Genomic DNA, 22,203 nt, shown 5'->3' with positions numbered 1-22,203 from the left:
GAATCTGCTTGCAATACATACCAGCTAGTGTGTTTTAATAACATTTTAATAATGAGGAATACAGTGTATAACATATTCTAGATCTTATGTGGTAAAGAAAGCTTTTATGTTGGGCTGGATTACCAGGTGGCAAAAATAAAGGTAGTGCATATTTTGGAGGTTTGGACAGTTACCTATGATAAGGCAGATCCTTAGATAGCATAAACTGATGTGGCACCATTGATTACACTCCTAAGGATCTGCCTGTTGCTACACATAATTTAAAAAGACATTCTGAACTATAAGCAGGGGTTAAAAGAACTACTGTAAATTTTAGAGATTGCTTCAAGCCAGAAAGTTAAGGCTGATGACTTATATGTTGGTTTGGTCTGCTCCAAAAGAAGAGCAACTGTGACGTTTTAGGTCCAGGCTCAGCATTTAGGCCTGAGCTTATCTTTCTGGAAGTTCAGTGACACTTGGCATCAGGAGTTTGCACACAGTTGTGCTTATATATAGTGATTTTGGAAATGACTAACTCTAGAGCCAGTTCCCCAGTGCTGACTGTCATCCCTGTTTTCAGTTCCACTTTCTGATACTTGTGGCCTGATAAAATCTTTTTTATTTTCCAGAACTGTAGTTCACATGTCAGAAGAGCTGTTGTCACGTGCTTCTCAGCGGGCTGCTGTGGCCGCCATGGCAACAGGCCAGTGCGCTATTGCAAAAGATGCCATTCAAATCATCACAGCAGTGAAGTTGGGGCAGCCGCAGAAACTCATCTTTATCAGACCTCGCCACCCCCTATCAATACCCGGGAGTGTGGGGCGGAGGAACTTGTGTGTACTGTGGAAGCTGTGATCAGGTAATACGGCAGCTTACGTGGCATCAATATGTAAAGCATGATCAGGCTTTCATGAAAATATTGCTTGCAAATCTTTTGCAAGTTGATTTTGGTTTCACCAGGATAAGTTCAGAGCAGGGGTGCTGAACTCCTGCAGCTGATCAGCTTGTCCTCATGGAAGAAGTCAGCCTTGAATCCTAGAATTTGATGTTATTTTATTACTTTTATCAGGAAAATGATGACATCAGATGCCTTAACCTTTAGTTATTCTTGATCAGATACCTGTATCCAGTGCAGGAAAGCTGCATTCACTGACCACAAGCTTGTTTTATAGCTTGCTGAAGGAAGCAGAGTTTCATGCTGAGCAGAGGGAGCATGAACTCAACCGCAGGAGACAGATGGGCCTCTCCTCTTCCCATCACTCCCTGGACAACACAGACTTTGATAATAAAGATGATGACAAGCATGACCAACGCCTCCTGAGCCAGTTTGGAATCTGGTTCTTGGTGAGAAATTCTTGCTCTCTTCTCTCACTCCTTTCAATTCCCTTTCCTTTTCTTTCTGAAGCCTCAATTATATCTCTTTTTTTTCCACTTCTTGGCTTTAGTTGGATACTTTTCTGATTTGTAAGCAAAAAGAAGGAGTTCTGTGAAGCTGTCAGACTTGGAGATTTCAGAACTAGTTTGGGTGGAGCTGCTGACTGCCTCTGATTCCTGTATAGAGTGCATGACAGAATTATTCACTCTCAGTTTTTTTATTGGCTTTCTATGTGCTGTCATCTTCTGTTCACAAGTGCCCCCTGCTGAGTTCCATTATTTTAACCTTAAAATGCAATCCCCTAAAGATCTACCTTTCACCTTTGTCTTTCAACATCAGTCTCTGGAAGCTCAGCTTTCTCTCTTACCTGTGAATAGGCTGGAGGACATTTAGTGGGCTGCTTTTCCTTCCTGCCTTCAGGTTGGTCTAGCTGGATCAGTTCCAGTCATTGTACTCCAGCTAATTCACCTGGCGTGGGTTGACAGAATGAAGCCCTGTAGTAGCTAGCAGAGATTATTCCAAAATAGCAGGGCTGCTGCTGGCTAGGTCATGAGCAGGCCAGGCTGGAACCTGGTAGATCCTCAGAAATTGGATCCTGCAGTTCTACTTAAGGAGAATTCTCCTTCTCAGGCTCTTTCCCATTCACCTTGAGCTCTCAGGCTCCCTCCTCTTTGGTCACCTAGTGACAAGTGGGGAATAGCAGGACCCCTCATCCATCATCTGAACAGAGACAGGGACAGCAGGGTGGCAGGTCTAGAATCCCACAATGCCAACAAAGCTGCTGTGCTGTTTCAAGTGACTACATAAGTAAACTATAGTCTGCTGATATCTTGTGGGTTTTGTTGTTTAATGTTGTTTTAGACTTAAAGCCTTTTTTTTTTTAAATTTTTTTATTATGTCATATTCATGTATTCTGTTTCAAATGATGTTTTGTAAAGACTGAAGATCTACCTTTCCAGAAGTGGAATTGAAGTGAGAATAGAACAGGTTTTGTTACACTGTACTTGCCTCATCCTTGACATTGAGAGTCTACCTTTGTGGTAGGGAGGGGGAGCTCATGGACTTCATTCTATTCTTATAAAATCTCTTGATCTCTCTGTAGTAAGTATTGGCAGAGAAGACAGCAGATTGTGAGAAATAGTGGGTTGCTGTTTTCTTTCATAAAATGAGTACCTTTCATTTCAAGAGTTCCTAGTAAAAAGGCTGCCGGCCGATACTGCCTTTGAGTTAACACTCAACTGAGACAAGCACCAGGAAGCAAACACCTTAACTTCAAGCTGCAATGAAGTAGAACAATAAAGACTCTACTTTGAATTGGCAAGGGTGTCGTTAGCTGCCTCATCCCAAGAAAAAACATGGAGGAAAAGCCACTTGTAAGATGGATTCTGGTCTTCTCTGGGAAGCAGTGCTGTCAGCTGTTTCCCCAGAAATGACTTGAATGTTTCTCCTTTGTTCACTTGCTGCAAGGCAGCAGTCACTGGTTTCAGCTTGCCAAGTGCTGAGAGTATAGCTTTCACTAGGAAGTGGCAACAAACAGCTGATAGATGGTTAAAGGAACTTCCTAAATCTCCTGTCATCTGTTATTTTCCATTCTTTGGATTCAGTGCAGCACCCTGACTTGAAACTTTGTCTCCCGTCCCCAGAAGATGCCAAGAGCTCAAATAGCAGGTAATTAAGGACTTAGCGGTGTCCCTGGTCTGTGAACTCGGGTACAGACTTGGTCTCAGATTTGGGACAGTTTTACAATGCAGACATTATTTTAGAAAGAGGGAGTTTGGAGAAGGGGAGAAGAATATTAATTATTATTTGAGAATTTTTGAGGACTTAAAACTCATATTCCTGCCTCAAATGAGGACAGAAAAAAATGGGAACCTTTTTGCAAAGCAAAGATCACTTAATATAATAAAGTAGACCTCTTCTTTCAGACATTTTGAAACTTCATTTGGTTTGTCTTTTTATCTTGTACATTTTATATATATGTGTGTATATGTATCATATATTTTACCAGGCTTTACATTACCATTTGAAATGAAAGTCATTTTAAAGTTCAGACCAAAATGTTTCAGGTTGTCAAAGCGTTCTGTATTAATGTTTTCAGTGTTGAAACTAAGAAACAAAAAATTCAGTGCTTGTTTTTTTCCCCTCTTACAGTTATTTTCTGGTTTGGAAATGTTTTGTCAATTGTCCTGTGCCAAACTCTGCTTGAAACTGCTCAGCTCATTTGTCTTCTATGTAATCTGCATCCTTGTATGTCTGAGAATATGCAAAAAACAGTAGACAAACAATTTCCCACCTTTAATTCTAGAAATGAAACTTCATTTGTGTTTCTGTCTTCCAGGTGAGCCTTTGCACTCCTAGTGAGAATACACCCACAGAGAGTTTAGCAAGGCTGGTTAGCATGGTATTCCAGTGGTTTCACTCTACAGCTTACATGATGGATGATGAAGTTGGTAGCCTGGTTGAAAAGCTCAAACCGCAGTTTGTTACTAAGTGGTTGAAGACTGTTTGTGATGTCCGGTTTGATGTCATGGTTATGTGCCTCCTTCCTAAACCAATGGAGTTTGCCAGGGTAAGAATAATTTATCTGAAGGTTCCTTTATTTGCCACAGAGATTAAAGTCTTAAGTATAAAGACCATTTCTTCCCCAGCTCTGTCAAGGCAAAAGAAATCTCAGTGGTTGAGGGAGCAGTGGAGTTCAGGAATTTTTCCTCTTTATAGCACTTTTAGTTTTACTGTGTTAGAGAGTGGGGATTATTTACAGTAATATGAAGACAGATTGGAAGAATATTACAGGTATTTGAAAGATACTGTACATTTTTGGTAGCTGCACATTTCCATTATGCTGCTGAAGCTCCTGAGCTTGTCTTTAGTAAAAGGTATCATTGGTCTCTTCCCAGATATAAGCGTGTCCTTTACTAGTCTGCTTTACTAATGTTTCTCTGTTTTTTGCATACTTACCTCTGCAGCCGTGAATTAAGATTCATGAAATCACACAGTTGTAACTGAAAGGAACTTTGGGCATTCTGATCCCCTGTAGCTTCAGATACCTAATTTAAATGACTCAGTTAAGAGACTAGTCTCCCATGGTTCGCCTTATTGCTGATGGAGAGAAAGAGATTTATCTGGAAGGTCATTCAGGGTGCCTAAGTGAGACCATTGCTGGAATCACTTCTAGAAAGAATCTTTCTTTCTGTCCATTAATTATGAAGCAGAACTCACCACTTAACCTGGATAGTGAAGACAGGCAACAAAGTCAGGCATGTGAATATTCCTCTATAGAAAATGAAACATCAGCATGAAAATAGGAATTTTATATTTGAGAGGGATTTAAGACTTTTTCCTCATTTATCACTGCCAACTATATCACATGTGCTTTTCTAAGACTTTCATTTTGTGACCCTTTTATATAAAATGTCCAGAGGACATGTTGGTTTTGTTTCCTAAAATTAAGTAGCTAGAATAGGAAGGGCCATAAAGACTTCATGTGAGATGTATTACCTCATCAGGGATGAAGTGTGCATCCATGGTTTTTTCATGACCTAATATATGGTCTGCATCCATAGGTATACAGACCAGCACATGTCTGACTCTGAACCATTGCTCTGAAGATACACCTGGCTGTGGGTGGATTGGAGGGCAGCTGAGGGAATTATAGAGGTGGATGGATGCATTGAATGTTAGAACTGAGGAAAAGAGATCAGGGCTTTGAGGCTAAAGGGGAAAGGAAGGACTGAACCTCATGCTGTAATCTATTATGGATCTTTTTATTGTCTTGGATTCAGCCCCTTTTTTGAGTTTTATTACCTCTGCTGCAATACTTAAGACTAGACTGGCAACTTGCCAAATTTGCAAGGGTTCACTAGAACATGAAGACAAACAGCCATGAAATTAGCTGTGATGAATGGAGAAAAAATACTTTGTTGGCTGAGATTATCAGTAGTTGCTGCCAAAACAGCAGACATCTCTAGAGCAATTAGTCAGGAACAGCAGATGTGATCCGAGGTCAGTTAGAATAATTAATCTCTGTAGGCCAGTTACTTATTTACTTAGAAGTATATTTTTTGGTTTCCATCACTTAGAACCTTCCCTCAAAAAACCCCAAAATAAACAACCACAGAAGAGCACCTGGTACAGACCAAGTTCTGTAACAAGTTGCCCAGAGCAAATAATTGAAGGTGCAAGTTTGACCAAACAAATCTGTCCCTTGTTGAGAACTGTAAACAATGAGAGATTACTCTGTGTCATGGCCTGGAAGTGAGCAAACCAGCTAAATCTTGGGCAGTGCTATTGTGTACTGTGGGTCAAATGAGAGAGGAAAAAAACAATGCAGTCTCCATGGCTGAGTTCTAAATTCAGGCTGGAAGGTACTGATGATCACCCCCCATGATTTTCTGGCTGCAACACACTGAGCAAATTTATGGTGCTGGGCAAGTTACGGGGACTAGAAGTATCATTCATCAGTATGATTCCTGGAAATACCCACAGGTTGGTGGATACTGGGACAAATCGTGTAGTGCTGTGACCCAATTAAAAGAAGGGCTGAATCGAATCCTTTGCTTGATTCCATACAATGTGATAAACCAGCCGGTGTGGGAATGTATTATGCCAGAGTGGTTGGAAGCTATAAGGACGGAAGTGCCTGATAATCAGCTGAAAGAGTTCCGGGAAGTGTTGAGGTATGTAGACATATGTAGGAACCATTCTATCATTGCATATGTTGATTGTTGAGGGTTTTAGCACAATTAGATGGTGACAACAACAACAAAAAATGCCTGCGTGCAATACACAGTAGTGAGTGAATCCTTCTGAATTTTTTATAACTCATATTTAGACTAAAGCACTTAAGTTTTGGGAAAGTTTCCTTTTATTGCTCCTGATATTCTTGAATCTGTATCAAGAGCCAACTACATGGATGCTTCTTTGCTGTGATCAAGGCACATTTTCAGTGGCTTCCTGCAACTTGGTGGAAGAAGCATCTCTCTCCTCCTGGCCAGCTGTTGATGAGAAATGGTGGGGATTAGCAGAGTTGTCACTGAAAGAGTGATGACTTGTATTGATTTAGTGAATACCTTCCCCTGTTGAGCAAAGAAAACACCAGAATAAGAATCGTGGCTGTCTGAGTCATAATTTCGTGTCTGATTTATGCCTTTGACAATAAAACTTCACATTGGCTTTTAACTGATGAAGAGGCTCTGAAACTGACTGTAAGTTTTTATTTGTAGGTACTGATGTAAACTTTTTTAGTGTAAACATGGAATAGCGGAAGAGTGGTGAAATGAGAAATTTTTCCAATTTTTACACTGCATGTTGAAAAAGTTATTGCTATCAAATGAAACTGGGCACGATATGAGATGTGATGTAAATTCTTAAGGTGCATCATCACATTCAAAGGTGACCTTGTGCAGTCAGGACAGGTGGTATTGGCAACCTAGCTCAACTCCTGTGGAGGATGAGGGTGCAAGTAAGATTACAGAAGCATCATCAGTGTTGGTAGTGAGATTGCCTTTCTACCAGTTTTCTGTTATATCTCACACAGCGTATGCCATGGTAACTCATTGATGCTATATTTTTGTTCTACTTTTCAGCAAAATGTTTGACACTGAACTTTGCCCTCTCCCTTTCTCCATGGAGGAGATGTTTGGCTTCATTAGCTGTCGATTCACAGGGTATCCGTCCTCTGTGCAAGAGCAAGCATTGCTTTGGCTGCATGTAAGTGTTCTCTCTTGACGAGTCATGCTGAAGCAGCCTATGATTTTGGAAAAGAAAAAAAAAGAGGGGGGGTGGTGGGAAAAGAAGCCACTTTTCCAAGGATCATGGAACCTTTCTGCCCTTTGCTTAGCCCCAGTGTAATGGTGCTTGGTAGACAGATCCTGGGAAGCTTTATGTTGCTAGCCCATCATGGGCAATATAATGGAAGCCTGGAAATTCCTTTTACCTTTGAATGTCAGTTGTGTCTTTAGGGCCATTCAGCTGACTTTTTGCCAGCAGTAGTTTTTAGTCTCCACAGGATTTGGTCTGTAGATTCCAAAATTAATTCCAGAGTCCAGAAGCAGCTGTAGATTTTCCTGCATACGAAGAACTGGATTAGACTAGCTCTGTACTCATCAAGTTTGCTGCTGCTCTGGCCCATTTGTGCTGTATTTGCCCACAAAGCTGGCATTCACCCAATGTTCATGTTCAAAAGCTACAGGGGCAATCATGTCAGCTGGGGGCAGTGAATTCAAAAGGGTATAAAATCTTCCACAGCACCTCAGAATAATACCTGTATTCTTCATTATCGCTTCTTTTCTGCTGAGGGGTTATTTTGGTCTAGCTTCTGCAGAGACCAGTTTACCTGATGACTGTAGCAATTTTCAGGTATGCAGAGTTTTCAAGTGAAGTATGGTTTTTTTGATTTTTCTTGACATAATAGCAGTTAATGACAAGTACAAACAAGCTCGTATTTGTCTGAGTGTTGGTGACAATAGGTGATGAATATTCTCTAAGTGATTTGCAGATAACCATCCTGTCACTATGTTGACACCTGTAGGCTACCGTTCTGACTAGATCTTTAGAATAAATACAGGAATTCAGTTTTAAGTAATAATAAATACAGTAAATAGTTATTCATCCAAGTATTGGTAATACTTCTGGCTTACAGAAATATTTTTGTGGAACATCCTCATATCCCTGTGTGTTTGTGCATAAAACTGATCTCAAGGTGCACCAAGCGGATGCCAACAAATATTTTGAAAATACCCTTTTTTTGCCAGTTCTCTTCTGCCCTGATTCTAACAGAAATCTAAGCTTGCAGCTCACCTCATTGAATCCCAAAATTAAATGTGTGGAACTTGCTGAACTGAGGATCGTACGATAAAGGTTCTTATAAAGTAGCTGGCATTTTTGATCAAACTTGACACTCATGCTTTTTTATTTATTGTCTTTCCTCAGGTGTTATCTGAACTAGACATTGTTGTTCCTCTTCAGTTACTAATTAGCATGTTTTCTGATGGAGTTAATTCTGTAAAAGAGTTAGCAAATCAAAGAAAATCAAGAGTCAGTGAACTGGCGGGAAATCTTGCAGCTCGGAGGGTAACTTATTTATCCTGCTTATTTTTTTGATTAGAACAATTTTCTTAATAGAATGCATGTGAAGAATTAAGATGTCATCTTTCAATATGGCAGCATTTGATCAGAAGCACTATAAATTTTGAAAATGGAAGAAAATCGGCATGACTTCTTAAATTAATACCACTCTATGACATGGGCAGTGTAAAGATAATGCAGACAGGAACTGCAGAAAAACTGTGCAGTTTTTCCTTAGTGAACTGGTTTGTTTGGGATACGTTTGGAGTGTTCTTGGTATCTTTTCCGACAATTTTCATTCTCTGCACCTTCTATTAATAACCGTCAACAACAAGTTGTTACGGACAATTGGTCACCCAGAGTGAGCTTCTGTATTCTACTACAAATCTGGTGGGCCTAGGTATGTTTTGGAAGGGTGACAGGGCAGAATTTATTTCTGTTGCCCTGCATTTTTTTCCCCATCCAAGAGATGCAAAAATTGATCTAAAGTTGTCTGTCAAAGGCTTATGGTCTGGAAGAAAATATGTACAAATCTGTAGGCACTACACGTACTTGGACTGATATGACTAACTTCCCAGTCTTGGACAAAGTGCTTCAAATACAGCAGGAACAAGAGTGCTTGAAAGGTCAGAGCTTTAGGTTTAAGGAACTACATCTAGGCAATTGTTGATTCCTTACACGTGGGCTGCCTTTCTTCTGATGTAGCTCTGCAGAGAGCACTCCCACACATAGCCCATGACCATTTCTAAACTAAGGAGAAAAAATGGAGAAACTTACTGTCTGGTCTTTCAGACCACAGCTGGCCTAAAAGTAGACCTCATGTGTCATCTAACTGTGTATCTGCCTGCAACACTTAGAGGTTCTCAGGGTGGTTCAGGTGGCCTACTGTGGTGTGGACATAAATCAATACAGACATGCACATCTTGTTCCTGTTGTGTCTAGTTCATTTCCAGCTACCTGTATCCTTGGTATAGCCTTAGTTACATTGTTCTCTTGAGATAGCCTCCTACTATTGAAGTTCATGTCCCTGGATCATGGAGCAGATAATTGTAACCTGATGGCTTCTTTACTGCCTGCACCAATTTTCTGTTTGGTTTATGATGTTAAAATTCCTCTTTAGTAGGAATAAGATAATGGATGTCAGCCACTTAGCTTAAGAGAATGTATACATCTGTGCAGGATATGATTCCTGTACTTCTATCGTATTTTATCATTTAATGGCATTAAGGGACACGTGTAGATTTTGCAAAAAAGCTACAGAAGGGAATAGTAAGGCTGTCGAAGTTCTTGCCATTTTCTGCAGTTTCGTATAGAATGAGTTTGCTTACATGCGTAACAGTCATTTGGACATGTTGATTCTTTATGTCTTCAGGTAAGCGTTGCTTCTGACCCTGGGCGCAGAGTTCAGCATAACATGCTGAGTCCTTTCCCAAGCCCCTTCCAGAGCCCATTTCGGAGTCCAATACGTAGTCCTTTTCACAGCCCTTTCAAGAACTTTGGACACCCCAGTGGAAAGACAATTGATTTTGACTGTGAAGATGATGAAATGAATCTTAATTGCTTCATTCTGATGTTTGATCTCATCTTGAAGCAGGTACTCGCAGCACAAAAGCATCCACATTGAGGGGACACTGAAGTTCTCTAGTCACTTTTGGCTCTCCCTTAATCCTGTATTAAGTCCCTTTCTGCTAAGGGGCTGGTGTGAAGTATAAAACATTTAAATCCCTCTACAGCTGTCATCTGCCTTTACCCATATAGGAGTTACAGGTGCATGTTCAATGAAGAGAAGTTAGATACCTCCACATTCATGTTAGATAGCTCATATGAGTGAAAGGAACTTCTGCTTGGAGATATGTTTATTTCTACAGACTAGAAGCAGAGGTTTATTGATAGGCTTAGATTAGATGCATAATTTTTGGATAGCTAAATTTGTACATTGTGAAGCCAAGGCCAGGTGTTTTGGATAACTGTCTCCAGGTAAAATCCATGGATCCTGTGCTTGAAATTGTCTATTTACTCTAGCTGTTCGAGCTTGGGCCTCAACACCAGTGGCAGTTTAAAATTGTGAGTTCCAGTTTATCTCAAACTCTTCCCAGTACTATGATATAACACTAGCAGAAATGTAGGAAAAAGCAGAATAGTTAGTGCTCTGGCTTTTAAATAAATAATAAGTCCTTACTCTTTTCACTCTCTTTCAGATGGAACTCCAGGATGACGGTGTCACTTTGGGCTTAGAGAACAGCATTTCAAAAGATATAATATCCATCATAAACAATGTGTTCCAGGCACCCTGGGGTGGTTCTCACACCTGTCAGAAAGATGAAAAAGCAGTTGAATGTGGTCTGTGTCAGTCCAGCATTCTGTGTTACCAGCTGGGTTTTGAGCTGCTGGAACAGCTTGCTCCAAAAGAAGAAATCAGGCTTGTGGTAAGTAGAGCAGGAAAGAGCCTATATTATTGGTGTACTGAAACTCCTCTTCATTGTTCTCATTATATTGTGCGCAAGGGAGCAAAGCTGCGCTGACCTTTGGCATGGAGGATTTGGGAGGTTAAAGCAAAATGCCATTGAACTGTAAAATTTCTTAAGTTTTAACTGATTCAAAGAACCCAAGGAAGATGGCAATATTCATCCAGTGTGAACTCTTCCCCCATCAACATTAAAGTGCTGTTTCACTTTGGAAGGGCACTCCTATGATACTCTGTCTTAAATAAAACGTGAAATGTTAATACTTAGTGCTTTTCATCTTTTAAAAGCTAAGAGTGGATATTTTGAAATGATTAATGATTTTGAGTGAATCAGTTGTCAAGTGAGCAAGTTTTATTTGGTGCTTGATTGTTGAAAATGTTGAGCGCTGTTGAAAAACTGAATATACTTCAGATTGAGTATCCAACTTTATCAGACACAGATATGTACTCTCCAATCACTAGTCATCATTAAAGTCCTTTGTAGCTTTGCAGAAGAATCAAAGCGTTACCTGTGGTGTGATTAATTTATTTTAAGCTGTATGTCTATTATACATAACTGTTCCATCTTATAGTTCAGAAGACAGCATCGTTCCCCTTATTTCTGAGTGCTCATTTGCTCTGGCATGGTAGTGACAGGATGTTTATTAGTAATTTTTTTTCAATGGTGGGCATAGTGGTGCCTTTTGATGTGTAAAAGTTTCAGAATTCCATTTGGATGTGTATGCTAATAGTAGGTATTGTGCATGTGGTTTTTCAGTAACTTGTGCTAGAAAAATCATTTCATGCCATTTCAGTTTAAATTCTCACCTCAACCATAAAGTAGCAAGTGGTGAAGTCTTTTGAGTGCTGGGGCTTGGTACAATTTCTAGGATCCACCTTGCAATTTATAACATAAATGTCACAATGGCAACTGTAATCCTGAGCTTCTTGCCACAGGCAGGAGTAACTCCAGCCTGGTCCTTTTTTCAATGTAAAAGTGATTGAGGTAGCTCCTACCTCTAAGCCTGTAACTCTACAGTAGTGGAGGAAACATGCCCTGCTCCCGTCTGCTACTCCTCTGAGGCATGGATGACAAGTTTGGTGAAACTGCAGCCCTGTGACTGGATCCACCTCAGCTCCGATATGGATATACAATTTCTGTTAAGTAGTATCACTTAAATCCATGTTTGAAACATAGTCTTGTTGGTATGTGCTGGTGCAGAATTTTAGATGCACAGGTGATTTGAATGCACAAGTGTACATGGAACTAGACAGTTTCTGCCTCATTTGAGCTCAGCTTATCACACCAAATGTAACTTAAACGGCAGGATATGGCCTCATGTGTTTAGATAACATCAAGAAACAAATTTAACTTATTATATTCTTAAAGGAGCCCACAGATAACCTCGAGGATAGTCTTCTGTATACTAGACCTGAGTTTATTATAGGAACTGAAGGAGAAGAGGAAGACAAATCAGCACCAAAACATGGAGAAAACCCAGGAAATCACACGGAGACCACAGACAATGCTGGTAGGTGGAGGGTGACAAAGTTGAGAATTTCATTAAGGCTTTAAATGAAACGCTTCTACTCATATAGAATACAAGGTTCTGAAGCAGTCTTTCAAGTCCAACAACGCACAGTCACTTTTTTCTCATGCATTTAATTCTTTAACAAATTAATTAAATAGGAAGGATGTGTTTATGTTGATGGCAAGTGTGATTGTCTCTCAAAAAAGTGTTAGAAGAAATCTTGGCTTTTTGAACATATAAAGTAGCAAATACATTGCATACCAAATTCCATGCTGTTGTAACTTTACTGACTGCAGGGTTACTGTGGCTAGAATTAATTTATCTCTCATCACTTTGACATTCTTTAGTTTCATTCTGAATCCACAGATGAGAGAACTTTAACAACATTTTATGTAACTTACATTTTTAACAGCAATAAAGAATGACACAGAAAGAAAATTTTGTTATCAGCAACTTCCAGTTACCTTGAAGCTCATATACACTATATTGCAGGTAACATTGATTACTTGTTTGTTTAGTTTGAATTTTTGGTTAAGTGGTGTCATTGTGTTGAGAGTAGTACATCTGCTTACACAGGAAATGTCAAGATTTGAAGAACCAGACATTCTTTTTAACATGCTGAACTGTCTGAAGATCCTTTGTCTTCATGGGGAATGCTTGTATATAGCAAGAAAGGACCATCCACAATTTCTTGCCTATATTCAAGATCACATGCTGATTGCAAGGTATGTTTTCATTGCACATTTTGTCTTCACACTTAGCTGGTTCTCCAACTATACATTCGTTGTTGGCATCAAAGAATTTGCAGGTTTAGTGTGGAAAATTAACAAAGGGTGATAGGGAAGTCCGGAAAGGTTAAGTAACTGTATGAAGGCATGTTGCACAGGCTAATTAAGAAGTTGCAAATGAAAGTAAGGTACCTTGCATTGTCTGTCAGGGCTACTCAGTCATGCACCGCTTGTTTTGCAGTGAGTCAGAGCTGCTCATATTGAATAATAGCATTGTCTGAGACTGAGGTATCTTCCCTGACTCTACAAAATAAAATAAAAGATGAGGTAGAGGGAGGCACACAGTTTATAGGGTTTTAGCATTAAAGCTGAGAGAACAATAGTATTGCACCTTATTTTTAAGAGGTAAAGGAAGTTTTTTCATTTAGAATCAGAGTGAATTGGATTGAAGTCTGTGCATTTTAAGATTCTCTTCAGAGTAAAAGACTTTTGCAGAAAACTCACTGAATAAACATCAGCATATGATGTTCTGAAATAGAGTGTGTTCATCAGTGCTTACAGCTGCTCTCTATCAATTTCATTGAGCATCTCCTGAGACTGTAGGCTTTTAGCAGACTAGAGAATCTGTCCCGAATCTAAATACAAGCAAATTGTGAACACCCAATGTCTTAGTCATTTGTGGATGCATGTGATTTGTGGTGCCAAGACAGTTCATGTGGCTTATGCGCTGAAACTGCTAATTCATAGCATAGACTATATCCATGGCAATTGTGCCTTGAATTAGCCAAACTCCTGTCAAATCTGAAGTGTTTCAATGTAAGGAATATTTGAACCTGGATTTTCAAGAAAAACTGCTGTATTTGAAGATTTGCAAGTAGCTTGCTCCTCCTACCAGCAGCTCTGTAGTATTCACATAAATGCCCAGGATGGCTCATAGAGATTTTCATGAAAAGTGCATTCCCACCAACAATACAGTGTAGAGATTTAGAAGAAAGGATGTCAAGGGAGTGTTTTTATAAGCAGGCTTGCTCTTTTTGGTCTTTCCAGCTTATGGGGAGTTGTGAAGTCTGAGTTCTCTCAGCTTTCTTCCCTGGCAGTCCCACTTCTTCTTCATGCACTTTCGCTTCCCCATGGAGCTGACATTTTCTGGACAATCATAAACAGCAATTTCAACAGCAAAGATTGGAAGATGAGATTTGAAGCAGGTAGGCCTGAGAAATATACACTATTTGCTCTTTGTTGCTTCACTGAAGAGGTAGAGCTTTCTCTGCTGTAACTGAGGAGACCTGTAATAGATTATTATCTTTTTGCTACTTTGGGGAGTTTTGGAGATAGTCTGGTGCAAAACCCTGGCACAACAATGGTAAAATAGAGGAGAACATGAGACATTTTGGATAATCAAAATTACAACACTTTCCAGCTATTTTTTGTTGTTACTTTCTCGGATGTGCATATTTCTAGGAGAGGTATATTAATCAGGACATAAAGAAGCCATTGCCTAAATTAATATACATATTTTCTTTGTCTGGGGGCATGGCTGCTACAGTGGAGAAGGTGGCTGTGTTGTGCAGATTTTTGGATATTCACTCTGTGACAAAAAACCACCTACTGAAGTACTCTTTGGCTCATGCATTCTGCTGTTTCCTGACTGCTGTGGAAGATGTCAACCCAGCAGTAGCTACAAGAGCGGGGCTATTACTTGACACCATAAAGAGGCCAGCTTTACAGGTAGGTTCATTATATGGGAAAAAGTATATTCAGACAAGAATCTGGGTTTTCACCCAAAGTTCAAAGCAGTTCAGGCTTACAGCATCATGGTCACTGCTAATACCTTTTCTGGCAAGAGCCTTATGGGTCTTGGTAATTGACAAATGCACAAAATAGCCAAGGGAAATGATACGGCCCTAGCCCCGACTTAGAATCATAGAATCATTTAGGTTGGAAAAGACCTTTAAGATCATCAAGTCCAACCGTAAAAACTTTGATGACTGCAAAGGATTACTATTGTGTTTGAACTGCTATGGTAGAAAGCTGTAAATGATTTTTATTATTTTAAAATTTATTGACATTTTTCAATTTAAAAAAAAAATTGTAAGTCTTATGACACCCTGCTGAGCTGACAGTGAGAAAATATGTTCAAGCAGAACCAAACATGGTCTTGATCTTTTCAAAATTTACTTAGGCATGTAATTTGCAGCATGTGAGAGACCCTGCCAATCAGAATTCTCATGATTAAAACTAAGCAGGTATGAAAGTGGATCAGAGCCTATGTAAAGAAGCAAGATAAAAAAAAAATTCTTAGTGCACAATTCAGTTTAGTTCTCTGGAGCATAGAATGAATATGTATTTTAAAAAGTTCAGTGTTACTGCCTATAAAAAGCTGTTAATACTTGCTAGTTTCATTCCCTATAGTGGCTTTTCAAAATAGGTTCCAGAGAACTTGAATTCACTGAGTTCACTGCGACTGTTACCAGTATACTGCACTTTCATATTTAATGTGTGGGTTTTCTTCGCAAACATAAGTCTTGATGCTACACCCAAAATTCTAGTGCAAATAAAATACAGAAGCATTTTGAGGCAAAGTGCTTCTGATACACTTCACTGCATAATCTTTCTTCCTCTGTTTGGGCTTGGTGATTCATTCTTTTTGTAATTAAGGGCTTGATTCAGTTGCCTAAATATAAGCTTTTTCTCAGGGAGGGGTGTGTGAAGAGAATACTTTGATATTGTGTACCAAATGTGCAGTAGGATGGCACTTTGCTTATACCTTTGTATTCCTTAAAATCTTAGCAAATTCTACATTCTAAATATGATGTTCATTTATCTCCTTACTTACCTTACTTTTCCATTGATATCAGTAGCATTAGTTCTGACTTAAAGGACTTGGTTGGAAAAAGGAGCTAAACCTTTATCCTGTACTAATTAACAGGAGAAGTTACGAGCTTTGACATCCCTTTGCTTTAAAAAATGCTTAAGGTTTTCACATCTCAGTTCTGTGTTGGTTTGTTTGTCTTTTTTTCCTTCTGTAGGGTCTCTGCCTCTGCCTTGATTTCCAGTTTGACACAGTTGTCAAGGACAGGCCCACAATTCTTAGTAAGCTTTTGCTACTTCATTTTCTAAAAGCGGATATTCCAGCTTTGAGCTGGGAGTTCTTTGTGAATCGCTTTGAGACCCTGTCTCTGGAAGCACAGCTTCATCTGGACTGCAACAAAGAATTCCCTTTCCCAACAAGTAAGCAGAGTCTAAATCAATATCATCAGCTTCCGGAATTTCAGCTGCCTGCAAGGGTCTGAGAGAGGTATAGGTCTCAGCTGTATAAATTATCTGTATTTAAGTAATCTTTCAGGCCAAAAGAGCAGAATTCAAAGAGAGCATTTTTTGACTGCCTGAATACAGATTAGGCTATATTCTGTTGCACCTTTGGGTGTCATGTTTTACTCTCACTAGGATGTGATTGCCAGCCTTGGTTGAAATGCAGTCTGGTTCTATGATTAGCTGCAGCCTGCATTAACCCACTTGTTCTTTTGTAGATGTTCTTATGCTGTCAACGTTGCTATTCTCAAAGGCCTAGGTCATGCCTAACCCTGTTCTGTAGTGGTCTATACAAAGACAGCCCTAGGAGCTGTATAACGCTTGAAAAACAAACAAATATATGGGGCACAGCACAAGAGGTACATGGACTCTTAGAGCTGGTTCTCAGTTAACTATTCCTGCAGTGACAAGTGTTTGTAAATGTTTGTCCTGTTCATACTTGGTTTCTTGATGAGATACCATGTCTCCTTCCAGTCACTGGGGGAGGCTAAAAAATAGTTTGTGCATGATTGTTTAACATGCTGAGTAATTGAAAACTTGCTTAGCCAAGTGGTGGCCCATGAAGCAGATCTATTTCCATGTGATTTGCTTGGAGGAGGTGGAGACAGCTGTTAGGACAGTGTGTTCTCCCTCAGCAGCCTAATGCCTCCTTCTACACTTGCATGGAGCCCAGAGCCTAAAAAAGCCCAGGTGTTGCTGCTGTATCTATACAGGAGATGAGTGGAACTGCAAACATATTTTCTTCTCCATATGTGAGTAGCTTGACCCAAAGCTGGGAACTGCTGCTGTGGCCTGAGGAGGGAATCTCAGCACTAGTTTCCAGCACCTCTGGCTGCAAATGTAGGGTCATATCTTTAAATATGAATATTTGGGAGTGATTTAAAAATTAAAATATGCAAAATATACTTTTCAGGTTTCTTTTTAGCCTTTTTCTTTGCCTTTTCAAAGATAAAAGTGGTGCAAAGGATGGGCTCACTGGCTTTAGTTGCTCAGATAAACTCAAAGGGTTTGAATGTACTATAGACATGAGTATAGAAAACTATTGGTGACCCCATTAAGACATGTAGTGATACTGCTGGTAAGACCACTGTAAAGACATAATCACACTCACAGATTTTTGGAGGCGCTGTTCAAATCCAGGATGATAGGTGTAGGCAGGACAGGAGGTCAATGAGGCAAAACTAGAGGCCACATTTGGGTATGAGTGCACTAAATGTGATCCATACTCATGAGATTTCTGCCACTTTAAACAGAGGACAGCTTATATCCCCTTAGCCTGAAATTCAGGTTTTAGTTTCAAGAACGTGTTTTTATCCAATCTCTAAAGAAATAAGTAACATCATAATTTTTTTAACACAGTTATGCCATTTGGGGTTTTATGGATTTCAGAACAAGAGCATGCAAATGAGTACCTTGCAGATGGACCCCTCGAGCCCATATGAAGCTTTCTTGACTTGAGTGGGACCTGGGGCCCAGTTGCATTTGGCACTTTGCAGCATTAGGGCCTCACCATGCTGTGGAATGAATCCTAACTTGGTCAATTGCATTTGCAAAGCTATCACTGCTGTCCGGACAAATGTCGCCAACCTCAGTGATGCAGCAATGTGGAAGATCAAGAGGGCTCGTTTCGCACGTAATCGTCAGAAGAGTGTGCGTTCCCTGAGGGACAGTGTGAAGGGACCAGTGGAGTCAAAGAGAGCGCTCTCCCTTCCAGAAACCTTAACCACCAAAATTCGTTGAGTATCTATTTATATTTTTGTGACACACCTGTATCTTCTCCCTTAGGATCGTATCCTGTTGTTGGGTACACATCAGAATTGTCAACACTTACCCAATTGGGATAGCAAATTTAGGTTTCTGACTGATTTGGGCATTATTCAAATAGTGACAAGTTAGTGAGTTTGACAAAGAACATAGACAAACATTATGTCTATGCTGTGTTTGTTTAAAATGCCAGAACAAAATGCTTCAAGACTAGTTTGTGGATAGATCTTTATTTTTATTTGTGGCTAATACACAGTAGTTTTGTCTAAAATAGATACAGTCTTTACAGAAAAATTCCTATGTTATTTATTTATTAACTGTAATTTTTAATCAGTGTATGCAGCATATCTTAGACATCTTAAAAACAACTGTTAATGTCTCATATGAGCTTTTTGAAATCTTCAGAATTCCTTTGTTAAGAAAACAATGTCCATGCAACACGTCATTCCTGCCAGCTTCTATAGGAGGACCTAGGTGCTGGAAAATCATAGGCCTGTATGGAGCACTGTACAGATATCTTTCCAAGCAGAAATAAAGCTTACCCGTTCTCAATTAGAGAATTTTACAAACCCAGATTAGTCTTTATGTTCAAATTGGACCTCTCACATTGCTCCTACCCATATAATAGGAACTGAGAAAATGTTAAAACTTGGGTGCTAGTGAACTATTAAGTTAAAAGGTAATTTCTTTTCTCAAAAACAACCACCACCATATTTTGGGACTCAGGTAATCCTTCTTGATCAATTTCTGATCCTGCACAGGGGCTTCTGTGTGGTGACTCTTGTATCAGCAAAACTGAACGATGGCGAACACTAGAGTTATAGAACATGGTACACAAAACCTGTAGGGCACAGAAGTGACATGTTTCAAATGGTTACACTCACTGCGTGACAACAGTGCATGAGTAAATGAACATAAATATGCTAGCACTGAATATATGCTGAAGTATAAGATGTCAGTACTGCCTTTTTAAACAGAGTTGCTTTTTTTTTGTTGTTTTTTAAGCTGTGAGCTTGACCAGACACGAGCAGTCTGCTCCAGCACTTGGAGGAACACCAGAGCAAACACCAGGTGGGTTTGACAAGGCGGGGTGTTTTGATGGAACAGAGAGGAAGGCACTAGCACTGGCTTTCTTGTCGACTCATGAGATAAACTTATGCAAGATGGAGGTTGTCTAAAAGGCACAGTGAAATCACGTCTCATCGTGGTTCCAAAAGGTGCAAAGTGAAGTTTCGCTCTTGAGTTGTACTGAAAACTGCCCCCAGTTGTAAATAGTACTTTGGGGCTGGGAGGAGGTTATTCAGAGGCACTCAGCTATGCCGGCAGTGCCTCACCCTCCTGTGTTTCATTGCTTGCAGGAACAAGTAAATCTTTAATAGGCTGGCCCTATGGGTCACCTGTGTTCAGCCTGATCTTTGGCCTTCAGGTTTTAGAGACAGCTGACAGATTGCCTTTGATTGTCAGTACTGTAAATTACACTTGTCTCCTCTGTATGCTTATAGACGTCTTAAGTAAGTCCCTTATTTTATATTTACTGACAATTTGTGAAGATGTCACCCTTCTGTCAGAACTCATTGAGTTCTGTTTGGAGAACCAGGATTTATTTAGAGCCCCACAATCATTTAGTCTCATTTCATCTTATCTCCTTCTTTGTTTTAGTGAAAATCTCACAACATGTAATAGAGATGAAAATAAGTAGAGCTGAAGAAAACAATCTAATATAATCTTTATGAAAATGACATCTTTTTGATACAATTTCATGGAAAATTTTAACCTGGCTATAATATGTGGAAAGATTATTTCTCAGTTGATGTCCACAAAGCTAAAGTTATTTTCTACATACATTTTTAAGGTGCTTCTGAAAATGGTACTTGCTGTATTTTTGATTCTAATTGTTTCAGAATTTATTGATTTCTTTTTGCATCTGCAAATCTTGGTCCAGCAACAGTTTGCATAGAGAATTTTCATTTTGAAGGAAGGTTTCTGTAAATAAAAAATCACAGTGAAAACTTTATGGAATAAAAAATATAATATGAAGTTCATGGTTTCTTTTTACCAAAGTGAGACCAGTAAAGGAAAGTTATTCTTAATAGAAGTGATTCTGAAAATTCCTCTCCTAGTTTTCTTTTTCACCTATCATAGAAATAGCAACCTTTTCCCATGCTCAGCAAAACAGCCAATCAAACAAACCCCTTTGCTCACCCACCAATAAAATGTAAAATATTTAAAAATTATTTTAAAAAATTACAGACAGTGCAGTTTTGCTGGTGAAGAACCTAAGACAGATGCAGTTGTACCAGCAAAAGAGTCCCTAGTCAGAATAGCATATTACATTAAGAATATGGGTAAATTAGAACGTTAAAACAATTTTTAGCATTTGCTATAAATATATAGTTATGAATTTACATAAATCCTAAGGCATGTAAGTAACTCTAACAGACTAAGTGGATATTAGTTGCTGGCTAGTAACCCTAACACAGACATGCAGGAGCAATTTCAAGATTATACTTTGAGCTAACCTTGTTTGTAGGGTCTGTCCTGTAAACTTCAACTTAAACTGTTCTTGCAAAAGTAAGGACTGTGTCCAATACTTGAAAGGATTTATCCTTGAAAGAAAAACAAGTAGATTGTTTTAAAATTCTGCTTCATACCAGCTTGCTTTATCTCAATTATTCCCTGTTAGACAGCTTTTTAACCACGGATCACAAAATATATCAGAATACATTTTAGTAACAATTAATTTTAATTTTTAACAGTTAGTGTTTAATAACAAACTAAAATTAATGGTGTAATAAAAACTTAATTTCCAACTGTTGCCATGTTTTGATCTGTCAAAATAATATTTTCTGTTCTCTTTGATTATCTTAGTGGAAATAATTTTTATTTATTATTGCATATAATGCATATATAATGCATTTTATTTATACAGAAGTATTTAATTTAAATTACTGTTTTAAAATAGAGCATGTTGGAATAATATACTTTACTGTGCTTTAGCTATGCATTTATTCAGAATTATTTAATAAAAACAATCTGATATACTGATGTGTGAAATATGTTTTGCTTTTCATGAATTCAGTTCCTAGTGTTAGTGTAACATAATCATAGGAACTGCTAAGCACTAAAAAAGGGCCTTACACATAGGGTGAAATGGAAGAGGGTAGCTCCAAAGGCAATTACTAGAGAATTCTACTAATGATATATGGTCTTAAAAGCAACTGGAAATATTGCATTTAAAAAAAAAATTGAAGTATGAAAATGAAAATACTTGCCCAGTTGACAACTGTTATTTGCAGCATGTCTGTTTTGCTTGGATAGTGATAGCCAGCACCCAAGCTTCCTTGTGCTTTGTAAGTAGTCTCTCATCTTTCACACAATCATATTCCCATGCAAAGTATTACTGATTGATTCAGTGTTTATAAACCAAGTTTTAGGCTTCTTCTCTGGGAAAAAGCCATCAAAGTTTTGATGTAATACATTGTGTCCTAAAACCTAATAAATTATAGTGCCTACATTTTGGCCAAAGTTATTTGAGAGAAATATGGACACATTGTTAAAAGGGGTGGTCTTCATTCTGTGTTTAATCATTATTTGGTAGAATTTTTTTCATCTCTTACCTTTGCCGTTTTGTACATCCTCTGCTGGCAAAGACTAATGTCCACTAACATTTGCTGAAGAAAGACTGAAAACTATGCCAGATGAGAATCTGGTGGCAGTGGGATTTGATTCTCCTTTACTGCATAGATGCCAAGAAATAATAGCACTCAATTTGACAGAAATGCACTGGGATGGGAAGAGAGGCAGCTCTGTTAAACATGGGAAAGCTGAGAAACGGAGTTCAGTGTACACAGTAGGTGTTACTGTGCTGTTGAGCCTGATGTAACAGGGGAGCAATGCCCTCAGAAATGCATGCCTATCTCCTGTGACTTCGCCATGCGCATTTGGGCAGAAATGGAGCAATGAACTCTGGAAAAAAATTCTGGTGTATTTTGTACCCTGTTGACA

General features: G+C 39.0%; 1 protein-coding gene and 1 long non-coding RNA gene across 3 annotated transcripts in view; one reads left to right on the top strand and one right to left on the bottom strand.

The window, feature by feature from the left end:
* UNC79 (unc-79 homolog, NALCN channel complex subunit) overlaps positions 1-22,203 on the top strand; it is a 114,984-nt gene that overhangs the window by 27,763 nt on the left and 65,018 nt on the right. For both annotated transcript variants that reach the window (XM_075029922.1, XM_075029921.1), the window contains exons 12-27: positions 609-838; positions 1,152-1,323; positions 3,693-3,923; positions 5,840-6,030; positions 6,940-7,063; positions 8,285-8,425; positions 9,792-10,013; positions 10,618-10,845; positions 12,253-12,394; positions 12,807-12,886; positions 12,971-13,119; positions 14,170-14,327; positions 14,669-14,850; positions 16,152-16,353; positions 17,990-18,169; positions 19,204-19,269. In XM_075029922.1, the coding sequence (XP_074886023.1) occupies positions 609-838; positions 1,152-1,323; positions 3,693-3,923; positions 5,840-6,030; positions 6,940-7,063; positions 8,285-8,425; positions 9,792-10,013; positions 10,618-10,845; positions 12,253-12,394; positions 12,807-12,886; positions 12,971-13,119; positions 14,170-14,327; positions 14,669-14,850; positions 16,152-16,353; positions 17,990-18,169; positions 19,204-19,269 (2,698 nt within the window). The remainder of the gene's footprint in view (positions 1-608; positions 839-1,151; positions 1,324-3,692; positions 3,924-5,839; positions 6,031-6,939; positions 7,064-8,284; positions 8,426-9,791; positions 10,014-10,617; positions 10,846-12,252; positions 12,395-12,806; positions 12,887-12,970; positions 13,120-14,169; positions 14,328-14,668; positions 14,851-16,151; positions 16,354-17,989; positions 18,170-19,203; positions 19,270-22,203) is intronic.
* Positions 18,534-21,930, bottom strand: LOC142031973 (uncharacterized). The gene is made up of 4 exons (XR_012650686.1): positions 21,816-21,930; positions 20,718-20,804; positions 20,042-20,181; positions 18,534-19,039 (listed from the first exon to the last, which is right to left on the bottom strand). It is a non-coding gene; the product is annotated as an uncharacterized LOC142031973 (long non-coding RNA).

The sequence above is a fragment of the Buteo buteo genome, chromosome 6 (genome assembly GCF_964188355.1).
Source record: "Buteo buteo chromosome 6, bButBut1.hap1.1, whole genome shotgun sequence".
Lineage (NCBI taxonomy): Eukaryota > Metazoa > Chordata > Aves > Accipitriformes > Accipitridae > Buteo > Buteo buteo.
The sequence above is the reverse complement of the archived record's forward strand: the minus strand, read 5'-3'. Positions and strand labels throughout refer to the sequence as shown.